Source organism: Theropithecus gelada, chromosome 16 (genome assembly GCF_003255815.1).
Source record: "Theropithecus gelada isolate Dixy chromosome 16, Tgel_1.0, whole genome shotgun sequence".
NCBI lineage: Eukaryota > Metazoa > Chordata > Mammalia > Primates > Cercopithecidae > Theropithecus > Theropithecus gelada.
Genome location: NC_037684.1, coordinates 3,727,885 through 3,750,297, shown reverse-complemented (window position 1 = coordinate 3,750,297; position 22,413 = coordinate 3,727,885). Strand labels below are relative to the sequence as shown.

The 22,413-nt window shown below is 40.4% G+C and overlaps 1 protein-coding gene across 4 annotated transcripts in view; it reads right to left on the bottom strand.

Moving 5' to 3' along the window:
- The window catches only part of NSRP1 (nuclear speckle splicing regulatory protein 1), a 67,762-nt gene extending 47,428 nt beyond the window's left edge, over positions 1-20,334 (bottom strand). The window contains exons 1-3 of one of the 4 annotated variants that reach the window (XM_025363695.1): positions 20,286-20,320; positions 19,817-19,847; positions 18,992-19,085 (exon numbers count right to left, since the gene is read on the bottom strand). Coding sequence is in view for 1 of the 4 variants with exons in the window: in XM_025363694.1 (XP_025219479.1) it covers positions 18,992-19,085; positions 20,286-20,305 (114 nt within the window). In the remaining 3 variants the exon portion in view is untranslated. Of the gene's footprint in view, positions 1-18,991; positions 19,086-19,816; positions 19,978-20,285 lie in introns of those variants that run through there. The other 3 variants (XM_025363694.1, XM_025363697.1, XM_025363696.1) reach the window with 3 other exon arrangements.
- Positions 20,335-22,413: the final 2,079 nt, after the last annotated feature.

Sequence of the window (22,413 nt, the reverse complement as noted above, 5' to 3'; positions counted from 1 at the left end):
GCGCAGTGGCTCACGCCTGTAATCCCAGCACTTTGGGAGACTGAGGAGGGTGAATCATGAGGTCAGGAGTTCGAGACCAGCCTGACCAATGTGGTGAAACCTCGTCTCTACTAAAAATACAAAAATTAGCTGGGCATGGTGGTGCACACCTGTAATCCCAGCTACTCAAGAGACTGAGGCAGGAGAATTGCTTGAGCCTGAGAGGCAAGGGTTGCAGTGAGATAAGATCACACCACTGCACTCCAACTGGGGCCACACAGTGAGACTCATCTCAAAAAAAAAAAAAAAAAAAAAAATCTGAACAATTAAAAAAAAAGAAGAAACTGAAATAGTGAAGGACCAATTCCAAATATATTACCTTTAACTTTAACAAAAGTTCTGTTAACTGTCCTAAAACAGAGGTTCACAAATATTTTGGTCTCTTTCATACTCTTTAAAATTATTGAGGACCCAAATAGCTTTTGTTTATAAGCATGGATTTAGCTGTCAATATTTACCACAGTGGAAATTAAAAGAGAAAATTTTAAGTTATTAATTAACTATAAAATAACCCATTTCATGCTAATAACATTCTTATCAAAGGTTATAAAACTAGTTATGAAAAACAACTAGTTTCAAAAAATTAGAAAAGTCAAAGTATTTTGTATTTTTGCAAATCTGTTAACAAATGATTGCTGAATTCTAATATGTGCTCTGTGCTCAATTATAATATCACATGTAAGCAGCCTCTGGAAAACACCATATATCTGTGAGACTACAAGAGTAAAAAGCAAATAATGTCTTTTTTTTTTTTTTGAGACGCAGTCTCACTCCGTCGCCCAGGCTGGAGTGCAGTGGTGCGATCTCGGCTCACTGCAAGCTCTGCCTCCCGGGTTCACGCCATTCTTCTGCCTCAGCCTCCTGAGTAGCTTGGACTACAGGTGCCCGCCACCACGCCTGGCTAATTTTTTGTATTTTTAGTAAAGACGGGGTTTCACCATGTTAGTCAGGCTGGTCTCGATCTCCTGACCTCGTGATTTGCCCGTCTCAGCCTCCCAAAGTGCTGGGATTATAGGCATGAGCCACCGCGCCCAGCCTCAAATAGTGTCTTAGTATTTCTGTGAAAAAGTTTTGGTTTTGCAGATCCTAAATAATTCCCAAGGGCTACCCCCATTTCACACCTGAAGAGTCATTGTTCTAGAGGAAAAAAAAGAAAGAAGCAAAATCAACACCAGATTAGAATAGCACAAGAAAACCATAGGCCAATGCAACTTAATAGCAAACACACTGTACATAAAAATTTTGTGTCAAAATGGATTAAAGACCTAAACATAAGGGCTAAAACTAAAAAAACTCTTGAAAGAAAACAGAAAGCTTAATGAAACTGGATCTGGTAATGATTTCTTAGATATGACACCAAAAGCAGAGGTAACAAAAAAATTGATAAACTGGATCAGCATAATTAAAAACTTGTGCAGGAAAGGACCCTTCCAACAGAGTGAAAAGGCAACCCACACAAAGGAGAAAATATCTGCATATCATATATCTGGATACACGGATTGATATAAGAACTCCTACAACTCAACAAGAACAAAAACCCTGATTAAAAAATGGGCAAAGACAGCTGGGTGCGGCGACTCATGCCTGTAATCCCAGCACTTTGGGAGGCTGATGCAGGTAGATCACGAGGTCAGGAGATTGAGACAATCCTGGCTAACACAGTGAAACCTCGTCTCTGCTAAAAATACAAAAAATTAGCTGGGCGTGGTGCCAGGCGCCTATAGTCCCAGCTACTCGGGAGGCTGAGGCAGAAGAATGGCATGAACCCAGGAGACGGAGCTTGCAGTGAGCTGAGATTGTGCTACTGCACTCCACCCTGGGCGACAGAGCAAGACTCCGTCTCAGGGAACAAAAAATAAAAATAAAAATAAAAATAAAAGGGCAAAGACTTGAGATACCACTTCATACCCCTTAGGATAGCTACTATCAAATAAAACAGTCAATACCAAGCGCTGTGAATGGATGTAGAGAAATTGGAACTTGTGTGTATTGCTGGTAGGAATGTAAAATGATATAGCCACTGTGGTGGTTCCTTAAGACTGAAACAGTCCTCAAAAACTTAAACACAGAATTACCATATGATCCAACAATTCCCCACCACCACCCAAAGTATACAGTTGGCCCTCCATATCTGTGGGTTCCATCTACATGGATCCAACCAACCATGGTTTGAAAATATTTGGAAAAAAAAACTGTGCCTGTACTGAAGATGTACAGGATTTTTCCTTGCTATTATTCCCTAAACAATAGAGTATAACTATTTACACAGCATTTACATTGTATTAGGTATTACACGTAATCCAGAGATGATTGAAAGTATATGGGAGAACATGCATAGGTTATGTGCAAATACTATGCCATTTTATATCAAGGACTTGGGCATTCACAGATTTTCATATCTGTGGGAGGAAGGACCTCAAACCAGTCCCCCACAGACACCATGGGACAACTGTACACTCAAAAGAACTGAAGGCAGGAAATGAAATGAAGACTTGTGTAGCCATGTACATAGCAGCATTATTCACAATAGCCAAAAGGTCCAGGCACGGATGAACAGATTAAACAAAATGTGACACACATATACAATGGAGAAGGAAATTCTGACACATGCTATACCATGGATGAACCCTGAGGATATTATGCTAAGTGAAATATAACCCTGTCACAAAAAGACAAATACTATATGATTCCATGTATATGAAGTATCTGGAATGGTCAAATTTATAGACACAAAGTAGAATGGTGGTTGCTAAGGACTGGGCAGGGCATGGGGGAAGGGGAGTATAACGAGTATATAGTTTCAGTTTGTGAAGATAAAAAAGTTCTCAAAGTAGACCATGGTAATAGTTGAACAACAGTGTAAATGCATTTAATGCTACTGAACTACACGCTTAATGCTTAAATGGTAAATTTTATGTTATGCATATTTTACAATTTAAAAAACAGCAAATAAAATCCAGTTGCACATTTAAAGAATAATACACCAAGACTAAGTCCCGTTTATCCTAGTATTTTAGAGTGGTTTCACTTTTCAAAAAAATCTATCAATGTAATTCACAATAGTAACAGATACTGAAAAAAGAGCTGACAAAATTCAATCCCTAATTAAAATGTTTAGCAACTACAGTTATTGGTCAATTTTGATAATTGATCCTGTGTTAACAAACATCACCAAAGTCTCAAGGCTTACAATACAAAGGTTTATTTCTCACTCATGCTACATGTCCACTGTGGACAGCCGTGGCTCCTCACTGTCTTCATCCTAGGACTGAAGCTGAAGGCACAGTACCTATATGCAACATACTGTTCAAATGGCAGAGGGGGAAAAAGCAATGACTTAATCAGGCAACGACTCCTGAAGTTTTGCTCAGATACAGCATACATCACTTCCACTGGCTAAAGCAAGCCTCACGGCTAAGCCTGATATCAAGAAGGTAGGAAGTATATTCTCTCATAGGGATGGGCACCTGATAGAAGGACTCTATAAAGACAGACTCTACTAGTAAAGAGGATTGCCCAATAGTTGTAAACAAGATTTGGGAATGACAAATCTACAATACAGGAAAACTCCCTTAATTTGAAAAAGGATATTTACCATGAACCTAGTGTGAATAGCATACTTAATGGTGAAACATTAGAAATACCTTCATAAGGTATTAAAATATTAATTAATATTAAAATCATTTTCAGGTAATATGATCACCTACCCAGAAAATCCAGAGGATTTTTAACCTATTATTACAACTAATGAAAGAGTTTAGCAAGGTGCTCAGATACTATATCCACATACAAAAAAAATCCTTAGATATATACATAAAATATGACATATGTACAAATGTGTGTGTGTATATAATTACTTTTGCTGTGTATCAGCAATAAATGCTTAGAAAATGTAATAACTTTAAAAGATCCCAATCAACCATATGGATTATTAAGTCAATCAGCTTTTAACCTCAGGCAAGTTATTTAAACTTTCTGCCTGTTTCCTCAACTATAAAATGAGAATAATGACATCTTATTTCACTGATTCTAAAACACGGATTCTTCATATCTTAAACTCTCAGAAATCAATGACTTCTTAAAAAAATGCTGTCACCCAGGAAGCAATAATGATGTTCTGTCTGAAAAGTTTTCATTGACACTTTCTGGTAACACCAAGAAAGCATCAATATCAAAGCATCTTAGATTTGATAAAATATGGTAAATCAATTAACACATGATTACAAGAGATAATTCATACCAAACACGTAAAGCCATGCCTAACATACACAAAGTGCTCAATAAACTTTAGCTTTTCTTATTCTTTGTCCTATCATATATTAAAAGAGATTATAATGCTAGAGTAATTGAAATAATACGGTATTGAAGGAGGATTAAAGAAAAAAAATCAATGAAACAGAATAGTCCAAAGAAACAAACCTACATATTTATGGAAATTTAATATATAATAAATAAGCCATTTTTATGTCAGTGGGGAAAGCCCAGACTGGTAGTTCTCAATCATATCATACCCAATACTCTTTTTGTTTTTGTTTTTAATTTTGAGACGGAGTCTTGCTCTGCCTCCCAGGTTCAAGCAATTCTCCTGCCTCAGCCTCCCAAGTAGCTGGGACTACAGATGTGCACCACCACACCCAGCTAATCTTTGTATTTTTAGTAGAGAGGGGGTTTCGTCATGTTGGCCAGGATGGTCTCAAACTCCTGACCTCAGGCGATCCACTCGCCTTGGCCTCCCAAAGTGCTGGGATTACAGGCGTGAGCCACCACTTGAGCCTGGGACACCAAGGCTACAGTGGGCCACGATCACAAAAATGAAATAAAATAAAATAAGCAGTTTTTCATCTATATGCATGTTCAGAGGGATTTCACCTATATGAATCGGGGCATGAGATGCACAGTTATCTACCACCTCTGGTCCTCATCAAAAACTGGTGCCAGCACCGGGCATGGTGGCTCACACCTGCAATCCCAGCACTTTGGGAGGTTGAAGCAGGTCACAAGGGCAGGAGATCGAGACCATCCTGGCTAACATGGTGAAACCCTGTCTGTACTAAAAACACAAAAAAATTAGACAGGTGTGGTGGCGGGTGCCTATAGTCCCAGCTACTCCGGAGGCTGAGGCAGGAGAATGGCGTGAACCCGGGAAGTGGAGCTTGCAGTGAGCCGAGATCGCGCCACTGCACTCCAGCCTGGGCGACAGAGCAAGACTCCGTCTCAAAAACAAAACAAGAAACTGGTGCCAACAACATCCTACCTAAGATAGCTGTGATAAGCGCCAGGCATGGTGGCTCACACCTATAGTTCCAGCACTTTGGGAGGCTGAAGTGGGTGGATCACTTGAGCCCCAGGAGTTCAAGACCAGCCTGGGCCAACATGGTGAAACCCTCTCTACAAAAAAACACAAAAATTAGCTGGGCATGGTGGCATGTGCCTGTAGTCCCAGCTAATCAGCAGGCTGAAATGGGAGGATCGCTTGAGTCCTGGATGCAGAGGTTGCAGTGAGCTGTGACTGCACCACTGCACTCCAGCCTGGGAGACAGAGTAAGACCCTGTCTCAAACAAATAAATAAGTAAGTATAAATAAATACAATTGTGATAAGCAAAAGTCACTCCACAAATTTCTGAATGTCCTCTTGAAGTAGCAACATACCCACTGAAAACCCTTGGGATAGACTATTAAAAAAAAAAAAAATATATATATATATATAAAACATATATATATCTCCAGACAATGGGATATCCTCTAATCTCCTCAAAACATTCCTAGGTCACTGGAAGGCAAAGTTGTGTAATTTCACATGATAAAAAGCACATTTGACCACAACTTCTATTTGTGTTCCCTTTCCAAATAATAAACAAGATTGACCCTTTGAAGTCAACCTGATCTTTACCAGTCCCCTACTAACTCCTTTTCTATTGTTTCTGAAATCCATTCTCTGAAACTTTGGAAATTCCATGATGAACAAACTAACTCTCAGAGGGAGTACATTAAATTGTTTAAAAGCATTGACTTTAATCAAGCAGACCTGGATTCAAAATTTAGCTCTATTATCTAAGTACTGTGTGTGTGCTATGGACCAGCTTGACACCCTAGGTTTCCTTAGCTGTAAAATCTCTCGTTTTTCCTTAACTGCTTCTCTTTCAGCCGAAACCTACACAAATTCTCTCTATCCTAAGACAACAACAAAAAGGAAAATTACATTGACTGTACCATTATAGGCATTCTTTGTTTTATTGTACTTCACCGGTACATTTTATTGCAAATTGAAGTTGTGTGGCAACCCAACACTGAGTAAGTCTATCAGTGCCATTTTTCCAACAGCATGTGTTCACTTCATGTCAGTGTGTCACATTTTGGTAATTCTCACAATATTTCAAACTTTTTCACTATTACATGTTATAATGATCTATAATCAACAATCTTTGGTGTTACTAATGTATCTGCTTGGGTAAGCCATGTACCATGCCCAGATAAAATGGGTAACTTAACTGACAAATGTGTGTGTTCTGACTGCTCCACCAACCGGTGTTCTCCTCTCTCCCCCTCCTCAGGCCTTCCTATTCCCTGAGCCACTACAATACTGAATGTAGGTCAACTAATAACCCTACAATGGAAAGTGTAGCAGGTTTCTTACTTTAAATCAAAAGCTGGAAATGATTAAGCTTACTGAGGAAGGCATGCTGAAAGGTGAGACAGGCTGAAAGCTAGGCTTCTTGCAGCCAAACAGTCAGGTTCTGAATGCAAAGGAAAAGTTACTGAAGGAAATTAAAAGTTGCTACTCCAGCGAACACATGAATGATAAGAAGGCAAACAGCCTTATTGCTGATATGGAGAGAATTTCAGTAGTCTGAAGAGAAGATCAAACTAGCCACTATGTTCCCTTAAGCCAATTCAGAAGCTGCTGTAAGTTATCCAGAAAACCTAACTAGGACCATCAATGAAAGTGGCTACACTAAACAACAGATTCTCAATGTAGACAAAACAGCCTTCTATGGGAAGATGATGCCATCTAGGACTTTCAAAGCCCAAGAGAAGTCAATGCTTGGCTTCAAAGCTTCAAAGGCTGACTCTCATTGAGCATCTGAAAAATGCTAGGGTCCTTAAGAATTATGCTAAATCTACTCGCCTGTGCTCTACAAATGAAACAACAAAGCCTAGATGACAGTACATCCATTTACAGCTTGGTTTACTGAATATTTTAATCCCGTCATGGAGACCCACTGCTCGAAAAAGAAGATTCCTTTCAAAATACTGCTCACTGACAATGCATCGGGTTATCAAGAGCTCTGACAGAGATGTACAAGGAGACGAACGTTGTTTTCAGGTCTATCAACACACTATCCATTATGGAGCAAATGGTTCAAGGAGCAATTCTGATCTTCCAGTCTTATTTATGAAATACATGTCAAGGCCAGGTGTGGTGGCTCATACCTGTAACCCCAGCACTTTGGGAAGCCAAGGCGGGTGAATTGCTTGAGCCCAGGAGACCATACTGGGCAACATGGTGAGACCCCTGTCTGTACCAAAATAAACAAAAAAAACCAAAACATAGCCGGCTGTGGTGGTCAGTGCCTGTGGTCCATGCTACTCGGGAGGCTGAGGTGACAGGATTGTTTGAGCCCAGGGGCAGAGGTTGCAGTGAATCAAGATTGCACCACTGCACTGCAGCCACAGTGACAAAGCAAGACCTTGTCTCAAAAAAAAAAAAAAAAAATACATTTCTTAAACTCTACAGCTTAAGAAATGGGTGGGCAAGTAAACTGAAAGCCTTCTGAAAGAAATTCATCAGTCTAGAAGTCATTAAGAACACTTGTGATTCATGGGAAGAGGCCAAACATCATTAATATGAGTTTGGAAGAAGCTGATTCCAACCCTCATGAATGACTGAGGGCTTCAAGACTTCAGTAGATGAAGTGGCTGCAGATGGGGCAGAATTAGCAAGAGAACTAGAATTACAAATGGAGTCTGAAGATGTGACTGAACTGCTCATGATAAAACTTGAACTGATGACAATCTCATGATTAAACTTGAATTGATGACAAATTTATTCTACTAGATGAGCAAAGAAAAAGGTTTCTTTTCTTTTCTTTTTGAGACAGTCTCGCTCTGTCGCCCAAGCTGGGGTGCAGTGGCATGATCTTGACTCACTGCAACCTCCACCTCCTGAGTTCATGTGATTCTCCGCCTCAGCCTTCTGAGTTGGTGGGATTACAGGTGCGTGCCACCATGTCTGGCTAACTTTTCTATCTTTTAGTAGAGACGGGGTTTCACCATGTTGGCCAGGGTCGTCTTGAACTCCTGACCTCAGGTGATTCGCTTACTTCAGCCTCCCAAAGTGTCGGGATTACAGGTGTGAGCCACTGCACTGGTTTCTTTTTTTTTTTTTTTGAGACGGAGTCTCGCTCTGTTGCCCAGGCTGGAGTGCAGTGGTACACCACAAGCTCTGCCTCCTGGGTTCATGACATTCTCTTGCCTCAGCCTCCCGCGTAGCTGGGACTACAGGCGCCTGCCACCATGCCTGGCTAATTTTTTGTATTTTTAGTAGAGATGGTTTCACCATGTTAGCCAGGATGGTCTCGATCTCCTGACCTCATGATCCACCCGCCTCGGCCTCCCAAAGTGCTGGGATTACAAATGTGAGCCATCGCTCCCAGCCTTGCACTGGTTTCTTTATATGGAATCTACTCAACGGTAACGACATGAGCATTGTTGAAATGACAACAAAGAATTTAGATTGTACTAATGTAATATAAACTTAGTTGATAAAACAGCAGCAGGATTTGAGAGGACTGACTCCAATTTTTAAAGTTCTACTGTGGGTAAATGCTATCAAACAGCATTACATGTTATCAATAAATAATTCATTAAAGGAAGAGTCAGTCAATGCAGCAAACTTTGTTTCAATCTTAAGAAATTGCTACAGCCACCCAGCCTTCGGCAACCACTACCTAATCAGGCAGCAGCCGTTAACACTGAGACGAAACCCTCCAGCAGCAAAGAGATTATTGCTGGCTAAATGCTCAGATGATCATTAGCAATTTTTAGCATAAAGTATTTTAAAATTATGGTATAGGCTTTTTTTTTTTAGCTATAATACTATTACACACTTTAAAAACTATAGCATAGCATAAACATAACTTTTATATACACTAGGGACTTGCTTTACCGAGATATTTATTTTACTGCAGTGGTCTGGAAACATACCCACAATATCACCGAGGTATACCTGTATTTCTTCGAACTATCATTTCCATCTCTTCCTCTGTCTCTTCCCTGTCAAACTCTTTCAAAATAAGATCACTAATTAAATTTTAAAAGTTAATATTCAGATGAGGGGACAATAAAAGACAGAAAAACTGTAGAGCTAAAGAAAACATATTGAAGACTAAAATAACACCAGTAGAGCTAATAAATAAATTAGAAACAGTAAGAAACAGAAAAGCTATAACTGAAGCACTGACAAAAGTTTAATCTTAGTCAGTAGAGAGAAAAAGACATAGACTGGGTAATTTCCCTAAATACCTGTTTAATTCTTCTTAACCCTACTCTACTTTTTCACAGCTCTGTAATCTTCTAAATTCACATGTAACTTACTTCTCTGTTATGTTAATTACTTATCACCCCGCCCCACCACCTGGTGCCACCTCTAGAATCTAAGTGCCACTGAGGCAGTGGCTTTTGTTATGTCTCATCGGCACAGGGCAAGTGATCAGTAAGTGTCTGGTGAGTGCATGAATGAACGCACGACAATGGCACGGAAGAAAAGGCGATCCTCCAAAATGATAACCTAGCGCGTGGATGACAGTAAATTTCAATGCAATGAAGAAAAAGCTAAATATTTAGAGAACAAGCAACAACGTATTCCTGGAAAAAAAATTCAAAATTATTTGCGGCAAGACACATTGAATTAAAAAGGCTATAAAAGAATACACTCTCCAGTGGTCCAAGCCAATTAAAACAAGTCTAGAAGTAGGGATAAAATAACCTATAGTGTACTTCCTGATAAGAACATTAAGTACCAGAAAAAAATGACTAATTCTGTAAGATTTTGAAATAAATTGTTATTCTGGAAATACTACACCCAATCAAGTAGATATTTAAGTGACAAAAGCAATGGGCAAGCATTCTTTAACAATCAAAAACTTAGGCCGGGCGCGGTGGCTCAAGCCTGTAATCCCAGCACTTTGGGAGGCCCAGACAGGTGGATCACGAGGTCAGGAGATCAAGGCCATCCGGGCTAACACGGTGAAACCCCGTCTCCACTTAAAAAATACAAAAAACTAGCTGGGTGAGGTGGCGGGCGCCTGTAGTGCCAGCTACTTGGGAGGCTGAGGCAGGAGAATGGCGTAAACCCGGGAGGCGGAGCTTGTAGTGAGCTGCACTCCAGCCTGGGCTCCGTCTCAAAAAAAAAAAGAAAAACAAAAAAAACAATCAAAAGCTTAAGAAATAATGCCCCAATGAGCACATGTTGAAAAACTATGAAATTAAGTCAAAGACCTCAGAAATGGAAAACAATGGTAAAAAAGACTAGTGGAGGCTGGGCTTAGTGGCTCACACTTCTAATCCCAGTACTTTGGGAGGCTGAGGCAGGAGGATCGTTTGAAGCCAGGAGCTCCAGAACAGCCTAGGCAACATAGTGAGACTCTATCTCAACAAAAAATAAAAAAAAATTAAGCGGGCATAGTAGTGCATGACTGTAGTCCCAGCTACTTGGGAGGCTGAGGTGGGAGGCGTGCTTCAGCCTGGGAGGTTGAGGCTGCCATGAGTTGCGATTGCACAAACTGTACTCCAGCCTGGGTGAAAGGGCAAGATCTTGTCTCAAGAAATGGAAATAATAATAATAATAAGAAGTAATATAAATTAAATAAAATGTAAAACTAAGTTAATAAATTTTAGCTATCTAAACTTAATACTCTCTTTTAAAGTGGTTAAAAAGTTTTGTCTCTTTATCTAAAAGCCACAACCAGGCCAGTTACAGTAGTTCGCACCTGTAATTCCAACACTTTGGGAGGCTGAGGCAGGAGGATTGCTTGAGGCCAGGAGTTTGAGACCAGCCTGGGCAACAAAGGGAGACCCTATCTCTACAAAAAATAAACAAATTAGCCAGATGTGATGACATATCCCTGTGGTGCCAGCTACTGGAGTGTTGAAGTGAGAGGATCACTTGAGCCCAGAAGGTCAAGGTTGTAGTGAGCCGTGATCATACCACTGCACTCCAGCCTGGGCAGCAGAGCAAAACCTCGCCTCCAAAATAAGTGCAACAATTTTCAGATTGTATACATCGTATCTCTTAGTGGCATATAAATTATGCTACAAAACTAGATTTCACCAGTATACCATTGTTTAGAAATAAACATTTCAATTGCTGACATTAAAAGGAAAATTCATTATGCTCTGCAAAATGGGCAGGCATTTATCATAGATAAACATCTAAAAAGGAGTTCAATGTTTAATCTGTCACGCAACATCTAACCATTTTGGTCACTTACAACACTCGTGAAATATTTGTTATCACAAATACTTTTTTTTTTTTTTGAGATGGAGTCTCGCTCTGTCGCCCAGGCTGGAGCGCAGTGGCCGGATCTCAGCTCACTGCAAGCTCTGCCTTCCGGGTTTACGCCATTCTCCTGCCTCAGCCTCCCAAGCAGCTGGGACTACAGGCTCCTGCTACCTCACCCGGCTAGTTTTTTTGTATTTTTTTAGTAGAGACGGGGTTTCACCGTGTTAGCCAGGATGGTCTTGATCTCCTGACCTCGTGATTCGCCCATCTCGGCCTCCCAAAGTGCTGGGATTACAGGCTTGAGCCACCGCGCCCGGCTATCACAAATACTTTTAAGAACAATCATACAGACCAGTGGTCAGCAAGTTATACGCTATGGGTCAAATACAGCCCATCTCCATTTTTGTAAATAAAGTTTTATTAAAACACATTTATTACTCATGCTCGTAATTTATGTATTGCCTAATGGCTGCTTTCACACTGAGACTGAAGTTGTACAGTTGCCCTGCAAGGCCTAAAACATTTACTACCTGGCTCTTTACAATACAGACAGCTAAAACACCTGAATAAATAATCTTACTGATTTTTAAAAGCTACCCTAGGCCAGGCATAGTGGCTCATGCTTGTAATCCTTTGGGAGGCCAAGGTGGGCGTTTTACTTTGAGCTCAAGAGCTTGAGACTCGCCTGGGCAACATGGCGAAACCCTGTCTCTACAAAAAAATACAAAAACGAGCCAAGAGTGGTGTCTCACACTGGTGGTCCCAGCTACTCAGGAGGCAGAGGCTAAAACATCACTCAGGCTGGGAAGCGGAGGTTGCAGTAACCCGAAACCTCACCACTGCATTCCAGCCTGGGCAACAGAGCAAGACTCTGTTTCAAAAAATTAAAATGAAGCTAGGCTAGATGGCCAGATCCTAACTCACAGAGCTCATACTTTATCTAGTACAGTGACAAGACATGTACGTAAACAACTTATAATGCAAGATTTTAAAAGCTAAGTGCAATAACAATGTAAGAAAAAGGAAGAGATTCTTTCCAGTGAGGAAAATCAAAGAAGGTATCTTGAAAGAAGTAGGTTTTGCACTGGGTTTTGAAGGATGGCTATAATTTAGACATTAAAAAAATGGGGAGAAGACTTGCACTGTAAAGAAAAGCAGAGCTGTGAAAAACTGCAAGCACGACAGTGTACTTTTTATGAAGGAACAGTTAGGAGAAAATACTAATAAGCATTTTAGGGGCAAAGAACAGAGAAAGTTTCCCAAGTCAAGATTAGATTTTAAATATAATTACGTTCAGGACTGAGGATCAGTGATTATAACCGCTTTATGAAGATCAATCTGACAACAATATCTGAAGTAATTTGAGGAGACAGATAATAAGGAAAGTAGTTATGAAACAATTAAAATAATCCAAGAGAAAAGAATGAACATGGTGACAGTGAGACCAGAAAAGAGAGGATTGGAAAAAAAAAAAAGATTAAATATATTATGATGACAGCAAAACCACTTACTTATGAATTGAGAGCAGCATCAGAATATGCTTTCTTACTCATATGGTGTAAAAACTTTCACCCCTCCCCCCACCATCTCTCCCACCTTGAACAAAATGATAATTAGTTCTAATTTGTTCTGACAATTTCTACTAGGCTGGGCATGGTGGCTCACGCCTGCAATCACAGCACTTTGGGAGGCTGAGGCAGGCAGATCCCTTGAGGCCAGGAGTTCAAGACCAGCCTGGCCAACATGGCAAAACCCCATCTCTACAAAAAATACAAAAATTAGCTGGGCCTGGTGGCGCATGCCTGTGATCCCAGCTACTTGGGAGGCTGAGGCACAAGAATTGCTTGAACCTGGGAGGTGGAGGCTGCAGTGACCTGAGATTGCGCCACTGCACTCCAGCCTGGGTGACAGAGCCAGACTCTGTCTCTGTCTCAAAAAAGAAAGGAGGAAATGCTTAAATTACAATTAAAAGGGACAGACTACCACTTTCCCACTAAACTAACCCCGGATGCAAGCACAAAAGGAAAACAATTCATGTGCTAGGGCTCCCTCTGCTGGACCACTAGAGAGAAAATCTGATCTTAAATGCTTCTGCTGAACTGATGAAAAGAATAGATTAAGTTGGCTTCATAGCAGCTCCTTTCCAAGTGTATCAAACCCTCTCCTCAGGAGGGGAATAAGAAATTATCTTTCTTCTGTATTTTCCACAGCACTAATAATTTAACTGCTGCTTAAATTGTTGACTAATTATGAAAGAGATTTTAATATATAGTCAAATTTCACAATTTTTTTACATCTTTTTTTGAGACGGAGTTTTATTCTGTCACCCAGGCTGGAGTACAGTGGCTCGATCTTAGCTCACTGCAACCTCTGGCTCCAGGGTTCAAGCAATTCTCCTGCCTCGGCCTGAGTAGCTGGGATTACAGGTGCCCACCATGATGTCCAGCTAATTTTTGTATTTTTAGTAGAGACGGGGTTTCACCATGTTGGCCAGGCTGGTCTTGAACTACTGATCTCAAGTGATCTGCCCACCTCAGCCTCCCAAAGTGCTGGGATTACAGGCCTGAGCCACTGTGCCTGGCCAAATCTCACAAATATTTAAATATACTCAACTAAGAAATTTACTTCTCAGTAAAAAGACAAGCTGGAATTAACCGGACTGATTTTTTTTTTTATAGGTAAGGAAATTATTCTAAAGAATGGTTTTATATTCCGTTCACTAAGAAATAAGCTGTAGCTCCCTTGTCCATTGGCTTTGACTGGAAGGTCAAAGAAACCAGGCTGGCTAACATGGTAAAAATCCATTTCTACTAAAAGTACAAAATTAGCCAGGCATGGTGGCACATGCCTGTAACCCCAGCTACTCAGGAGGCTGAGGCGGAAGAATTGCTTGAAACAGGGAGGCAGAGACTGCAATGAGCTGAGATCATGCCATTGCACTCCAGCCTGGGTGATGAGCCAAACTCTGTCTCAAAAAATATACACATAAATAAAACCAGAGTTATCATATGAACCAGAAATTCTATCCTAGGTATATATCCAATACAATATCCAATAGAAATGAAAACATGTCCACACAAAAAACCTATACACAAGTATTTATAGCAGCATTATTGCCAGAAATTGGGAAAAACCCAAATGCCTACCACTGACAGATAAAATATGGTACATTCATACAATGGAATATTATTCAGTAATAAAAAGTATTGACACGTTACGATCATGAGAATATCATGCTAAGTGAAAGAAGTCAGGCACAAAAGACAGCCTATTGCATGATTCTATTTATATGAAATGTGCAGAATAGGCAAACCCATAGAAACAGAAAGTAAATTAGTGTCTGCCAGGGTTTAGGGGTGGGGAGAATGGGGAGTGATGGTAATGGGTACACAGTTTCTTTCTGGGTGAGGAAAATGTTCTAGTGGTGATGCCTGCACAACTCTTAAAAATCAGTGAATTGGCCAGGCGCGGTGGCTCACGCCTGTAATCCCAGCACTCTGGGAGGCCGAGGCAGGTGGATCACGAGGTCAGGGGTTCGAGACCAGCCTGACCAACATGGCGAAACCCCATCTCTACTAAAAATACAAAAATTAGCTGGGCTTGGTGGTGGGTGCCTGTAATCCCAGCTACTCAGGAGGCTGAGGCAGGAGAATTGCTTGAACCTGGGAGGCAGAGGTTGCAATGAGCTGAGATTGTGCCACTGCACTCCAGCCTGGGCGATAGAGCGAGACTCCATCTCAAAAAAACAAACAAACAAAAAACCGTGAATTGTACACTTTAAAAGGGTAAAGTATACAGTGTGTGAATTACACATTTTTTTTAACAAGGAAAAATGATGACCAAAAAAAAAAAAAAGGATCTTGCATAAGGACTCATCTCTTTACTTTCCCATATATTCAATGTGGCTGCCAGGTCCTACTTATTTCTGTGGTATCTCTCACATTTTTCCCCATTCATTCCCACTGACCTCAACCTAGGTTAAGATCTCTCACCTGAACTGCTAAAAAAGCCTTCTAACAAGCTTTGCTAACGAGCATTTTGAACTTTATCTCTCATTTCTCCCTTTCTTTGCTTTACAATTCAAGAGTTATCTTCCTAAGGTAAAAGTGTGATAATATTACCAAATTGCTCAAAAACTACTTAAAAATATAAAGTTGAAATTTTATACAAAAAATTTAAGGTACTCCACAATCTGGCCCAATCCGGCCCAATCCTGTTACAACCTCATCTGCAACACTTTTTTCCTATACACCCTATTCTCCAGCCACAGTATTCCACAAAAATGCCTTGTACTTGTATGCCATTCTGTATTTCTTGCTGTTCTCTCCCAACTGAAATTATTTCCACCTCTATTTTTGCCTATTTAAATCTAAACCAGCCTTGAATGTTATTTAAATGCTTATTCCTGCAAAGTGAATCATTTCATTCTCTACATTTCATTCACATTCTGTAACTCTATTGTTAAAACAAGGCAAGACAGAAGAACGAATAGTATAGGTTTGAAGGTCAGATACGCCTGTGTTCAAATCCCAATCCTGACACTTATTTATCAGCCACATGGCCTTGAACAAATTACTTAACCTGAGCTTCAATTTTCTGACCTGTAAAATGAAATAATACATCACAGAGTGATCCTGAAGATCAAATAAAGTATAACAAGCACACAGGAATCCTCAGTATATGAGTTTCCTTTTCAAATTTCAGTCTGCTTTATATTCATATTCACATGTCCGTCTTCCCCACTAGACTAGACACTGGTTGAAAGCAACACTATATATGGTCCCAAAAAAACTGTTAAAAGGGTACTACATAATAAAAAGTACAGAGGTTACAGGTGCAAAACTGATCAACTCTTAACCTATAGTAGGTATTAAATATTTATTAATGAAACAACATAATTAAAAATTCAAAACTTGTAATTAGTAACTTCCTCAATATTCCATTTGAAAATATTCTAGTTGGCTACGCAGAAATGGAGATTTAACTAGTAACCTTGATTCAGTTCTTATGTCAATTACTCTAAAATTTTATGAAGAAATAAAAACAGAAAAATGGAAGAAAAACTTAAGTCACTGTTAAGCGGGAAAAAATCCATTTTAAGAAAAAAGTGATTCTACAACTACTGGATAAATCTGGCATTATACTGAGTGGAGTAAGTCAGACATAAAAGAGTACATACTGTATGATAGTTTTTATATGAAATTCTGTAACAGGCGAAACTAATCTAGTGATAGAAATACAAGCACTTGTCTAGGGCAGCAAGTGGAGAGGTAGACTGACTGCAGCAGGGTATGGAAGGCCTTTTGGGAGAGAGCGAAACGTTTTAAATCTTGATTGGGGCATATACATTTGTCAAAAATCATCAAGCACTTAAAATCTGAGAATTTTATATGTAAATGATACCTCAATTTTTAGCAAGTGTGAGCCATACAGAGCCAATGTCTTCAAAAGTAGCAAAGAAATATCAAATATGTTCAATTATCTACCCATGCTATTATATAACAAAAACTGAAAAACGGCCAGGCGCAGTGGGTCATGCCTGTAATCCCAGCACTTTGGGAGGCCAAGGTGGGTGGATCACCTGAGGTCAGGAGTTTGAGACCAGCCTGATCAACATGGTGAATTCCCACCTCTACTAAAAATACAAGCATTAGCCAGGTGGGATGGTGCGTTCCTGTAATCCCTGCTACTCAGCAGGCTGAGGCAGGAGAATCGCTTGAACCTAGGGGGCAGAGGTTGCGGTGAGCTGAAATTGCACCACTGCACTCCAGCCTAGGCAACAGAGGGAGACTCCATCTGAAAAAAAAAAAAAAAAAAAGAGGCTGGGCATGGTGGCTCATGTCTGTAATCCCAGCACTTTGGGAGGCCGAGGTGAGTGGATCACCTGAGGTCGGGTTCAAGACCAGCCTGGCCAACATGGTGAAACCCCATCTCTCCTAAAAATATAAAAAGCTGGGCGTGGTGGTGGGGCACCTGTAATCCCAGCTACTCAGGAGGCTGAGGCAGGAAAATCTACTAAATATACAAAAAATATTAAAAATACAAAAAATACTAAAAATACAACAACAACAAAAAAATTAGCCAGGTATGGTGGCAGGCACCTGTAACCCCAGCTACTCGGGAGGCTGAAGCAGGAGAATCGCTTGAACCTAGGAGGCAGAGGTTGCAGTGAGCCAAGATTGCACCATCGCCCTTCAGCCTAGGTAACAAGAGCGAAACTCTGTCTCAAAAAAAAAAGAAAAAAAAATATTAAAACATGACAGGAGTATTAGAAAAGCACACATTTACTGGGCGTGGTGGCTCACACCTATAATCCCAGCACTTTGGGAGGCTGAGGTAGGTGGATCACCTGAGGTGAGGAGTTCGAGACTAGCCCGGCCAATATGGTGAAGCCCTGTCTCTACAAAAAATATTAAAAATATACAAAACTTAGGTGGGCATGATGGCAGGTGCCTGTAATCCCAACTACTCAAGAAGCTTAGGCAAGAGAATAGCTTGAACCCAGGAAGCGGAGGTTGCAGTGAGCCGAGATCACGGCATTGCACTTCAGCCTTGGCAACTGTGCAAGACTCAAAAAAAAAAAAAAAAAAGAAAAGCAAACATTTGTGGTTGTTTCTGATATATAAATGTGGGTTTCACAGAAAAAGTTTTGGCTGCTAAAATAGAAAATTTTTTTTTTTTTTTTTTGAGACGGAGTCTCACTCTGTCACCCAGGCTAGAGTGCAGTGGCCGGATCTCAGCTCACTGCAAGCTCCGCCTCCCGGGTTTATGCCATTCCCCTGCCTCAGCCTCCTGAGTAGCTGGGACTACAGGTGCCTGCCACCTCGCCTGGCTAGGTTTTTTATATATTTTTTAGTAGAGACGGGGTTTCACTGTGTTAGCCATGATGGTCTCGATCTCCTGACCTCGTGATCCACCCGTCTCGGTCTCCCAAAGTAATAGAAAATGTTATTGTAGTACTATCAAGGGTAACTATTTACTACCACGATTATAACTGAGCAGTTACATTTGGCAGACACTGAATTTTAAAAAAGTAGTGTTGTTAAGAACTGTTATATAGTGATCTTAGCTCATGGTTAACAAATTAAAAACTGCTTTTGCTAATAAAAATTTGTAGGAAATTGGTGACATCTTAATAACTCATACCTAGGGATCTTTTTTTTTTTTTTTCATACCTAGGGATCTTTACACCAACAATTTTGTTATGACAATTTCAGTAGTCTGAAAAGACTGTGTATTTGTTTAAAGTAAAGTTCACAGCTTTTAGAGGGAAAAAAATATTTTTAAAAATCGGTGGAGCTGCCTTCTTTACACATTCCTTTTTGACAGTTCTGTAAATTATACTTCACTGTACTGACAAATAACAAAGGCAAATGTATCAGAGTCGCAAGTTCAATTTTTAAAAAATTTACATTTCCAACAATGTACGAGTAAAACATAGGTTTCCTTACCTCATCATCATCATCAGAATCATTCCCAAACACTGATGGTTTTTGCAAAACAGGGTGCAACTGCTGTGTTTTCTTTGGCAAAATAAGCCCATACCTGCATATATTTTTTTTGAAATAGAAATTAAACCATTATGTTTAAATGTTAACAAATACATCTACTATCTCTTCCACATGAAGCTACCAAATCAAAACATGTCATAAGCTTTATGAACACATAACAGACTGTTTCTGCTTCTCAGTGATGTCAAAATTCTAACATGCCGTAAGATTCTATAATTATTACTTTAAGTGATCATTTGTGGACACGGGCCAAACTCGAATACCATTTTTATCAAAGAAGAGAAGTAAATGAAAAGTTCAGAAATGTTTTAAGATAGCGAAGTGACGGTAACATTTTTTAAAAAAAATGTGTAGTGGAAAGTTTAGTTCATGTCCACCAAAGATTTTAAAATGCTTTCAATTATCCTTGTGGTCTAACAAGTCAAGAAAATGGCCAGATTTTTTTGTTTCCTACTGTGTACTTATACAGTTTCTAAGAACTGACTGGATAGTGTAACTCACTAAAATTTTTAAAAGATTAACTGAGAAACCCAAGTAGCCATGGGGCAAGTTCGCATTACACTTTACTAAGATCACGTGCTTTGCTAAGCGAACCATCCCATCAGATCCACCTCCTTCAGTTTCTCACGTTTTGGCCTTTAAGATGCGAAGATCACGGGAGGCCGCATCAAAACTAAGGATTACACATCAAAGGTAAACCTTTCAAGTACGTACAGTATTTGTCTCTTTTGCGGCAACGTATATCCCAATTTCCTATATGCCTACCCTTTTTCTGTGGCTTCTCAGAACAATATTCCTAAAACGAGAAGGAAGGGCGGGAATCAGGACTTGAGCTTCTGCCAAGGAGAACAAGGCCCTCTAAGGAAGCCAGGAATTGTCTCTCTTCACACTGCCCCTGAGAGCATCCAAGCGGGGAGAAACTCAAGCGCGGGGTAGGAAGCAAGACTGAGGGGCCTCAGACCGAGCTTTTGGAAAATAGAAAAGTCTCGCTCTCTGCCCCTCAGCCTAACTTCCTTTATTTCCTCACAAGTTTCTCCCTCAAACTTCGAGCTTCCATCCTGGAAAATGTACGGGGGAGGGGAATCTACGTTCCTCAGGACTTCTCGTTTTTTCCCGTCTGTACCCCTGAAGACACAGTCCCTTCACTTCCAGCGCATTTAAAACTCCTCAGCCAAAGACACAGTCGCCGTAGTTTCTCATCCCCCAGCCTGACCCTAACTCCCGCATCACTCACTGCCTGCCCGGAATCGCCATCTTGCTCCCGTGTCCGCTGAACGTGGCCGACGCCACCGTGACGCTGACGCCGATGACGTCACTTAAACTCTCGCGCGGCTTTGGGGGCCCCGGATTCTGCTTGTCTGTTGAGTGGCTGGTTTGAGTCACTTCTACCGTACTGGGAATCGGGTCCCGTGGCCTCTGTTTTGTTTCGGAGCCCACCGGCTGCCTCAAAATCTGTAGGAGAAAAGAATGACAACGTTCTAGGCCAGTTGTTCCAGAGTGTGGTTCTGCGACCAGCGGCATCACCACAACGGGAGATATTGTTAAAATGACAAATTCTCGGGCCCCACCCCAAACCCGCCGAATCAGAAGTTTTGGAGTGGAGAGAGTTATCTGAATTTTAACCCGCGGGTAATTCTGATACTGAAGTTTGAAAACCACGGCCATGGCTATCGATATTCCCCCTACCCACTTGCAAGTGTTCAGTTTAACTGGTTCAGGATAATTAGGCGAAAAATGAAAATCCATGTATTAATAATACCTTACATGGGACCAAAATTATTTTTTATTTTTATTTATTTATTTTTTTGAGACTGAGTTTCGCTCTTGTTGCCCAGGCTAGAATGCAAAGGCACGAACTCGGTTACCGCAACCTCCACCTCCTGGGTTCAAGCGATTCTCCTGCCTCAGCCTCCCGAGTAGCTGAGATTACAGGTATGTGCCACCAGGCCCGGCTAGTTTTGTATTTTTAGTACAGACGGGGTTTCTCCATCTGGTCTCGAACTCCCGACCTCAGGTGATCCGCCGGACTCGCCCTCCCAAATTGCTGGGATTACAGGCATGAGCCACCGTGCCCGGCCCATATATGATACCTTTTTGAAAACTCTACCCACATCTGTGCACTCATTCACTCTTGGTTCATTCCAGACTAGTCTCAGAGCAGCCAAAGAGATCAATTACTGAGAGAAGGATGTTGAAGTCTCCAACTATAATTGTGAATTTGCTTCTCCTTTCAATTCTATCAGTTTGTGTCATGTATTTTGAAGTTAGGTATGTAAACATTTAGGATTGTTATGTTCTCTTGCATTAACCTCTATAGCATTAAGAAGTGGCCCTCTTTCTTCCTTTATTCTTTGCTTGGTCTGCTCTAAATATAACTGGCTTTCTTTTGATTAATGCTAGCATAGTGTATGTTTTTCAACCGATTTTAATCTGTGTATTTATATTCAAATTGGATCACACGTTGACAGAATATAGTTGGGTCTTTTTTATCCAGTCTGACAGTCTCTTCCATTTAATTTGGATGTTTAAAACGTTTTCATTAAAGTGACTATGATTGCAGACTGGGTGGGGTGGCTCAGGCCTGTAGTCCCAGCACTTTGGGAGGTTGAGGCCAGCATGCACAACGTAGCCAGACCCCATCTCAAAAAAAAGAAAAAAAAAGTATGATTGCTGTTTTCTACTTTTCCCAACTGTGATTCAGCTTATGATTTTCATGCTTCAGCCTCCTTTGTTGGTTTATTGACCATACTTCTTTGCTTGTTATTTTTTTAAGCTGTTGCTTTAGGGTTTCTAATACATGTCTTAAACTTATCACAGTCTACCTTAAAGTAAGAATCTACCGCTTTCTGTATAGTATAAGAAGCTTACAAAAGTATACTTCCATTTTATCTCCTAGTTTGTGCTATTGTCACTATGTCGTAAATGCACGATAAATTATTTTTGCTATAAAAAGTAAATTCGTTTTTAAAAAGATTTTTTTGAATAGGAAAAATATGTTTACCCACGTATTTATCATTTCTCATGTTTCCATGTCTTTGTGTAGATTCAGATTTCTGTCTAGTATAATATTTTTAAAAATCTTTTTTAAAATTTTTATTGAGCGGTAATTCACATATCGTACAATTCATTCATTTAAAGTGTACAATTCAGTGGTGTTTAGTAGAGTAAAGCTGTATTTTTAGTATAGTCATAGTTCTACTACCCTCACCACAATCAATTTTAGATTTTTTTTTTTTTTTTTGAGACAGAGCCTTGCTCTGTTGCCCAGGCTGGAGTGCTGTGGTGCATCTTGGCTCACTGCAAGCTCCTGGGTTCAAGCCTCCTGGGTTCAAGCGATTCTCCTGCCTCAGCCTCCCAAATAG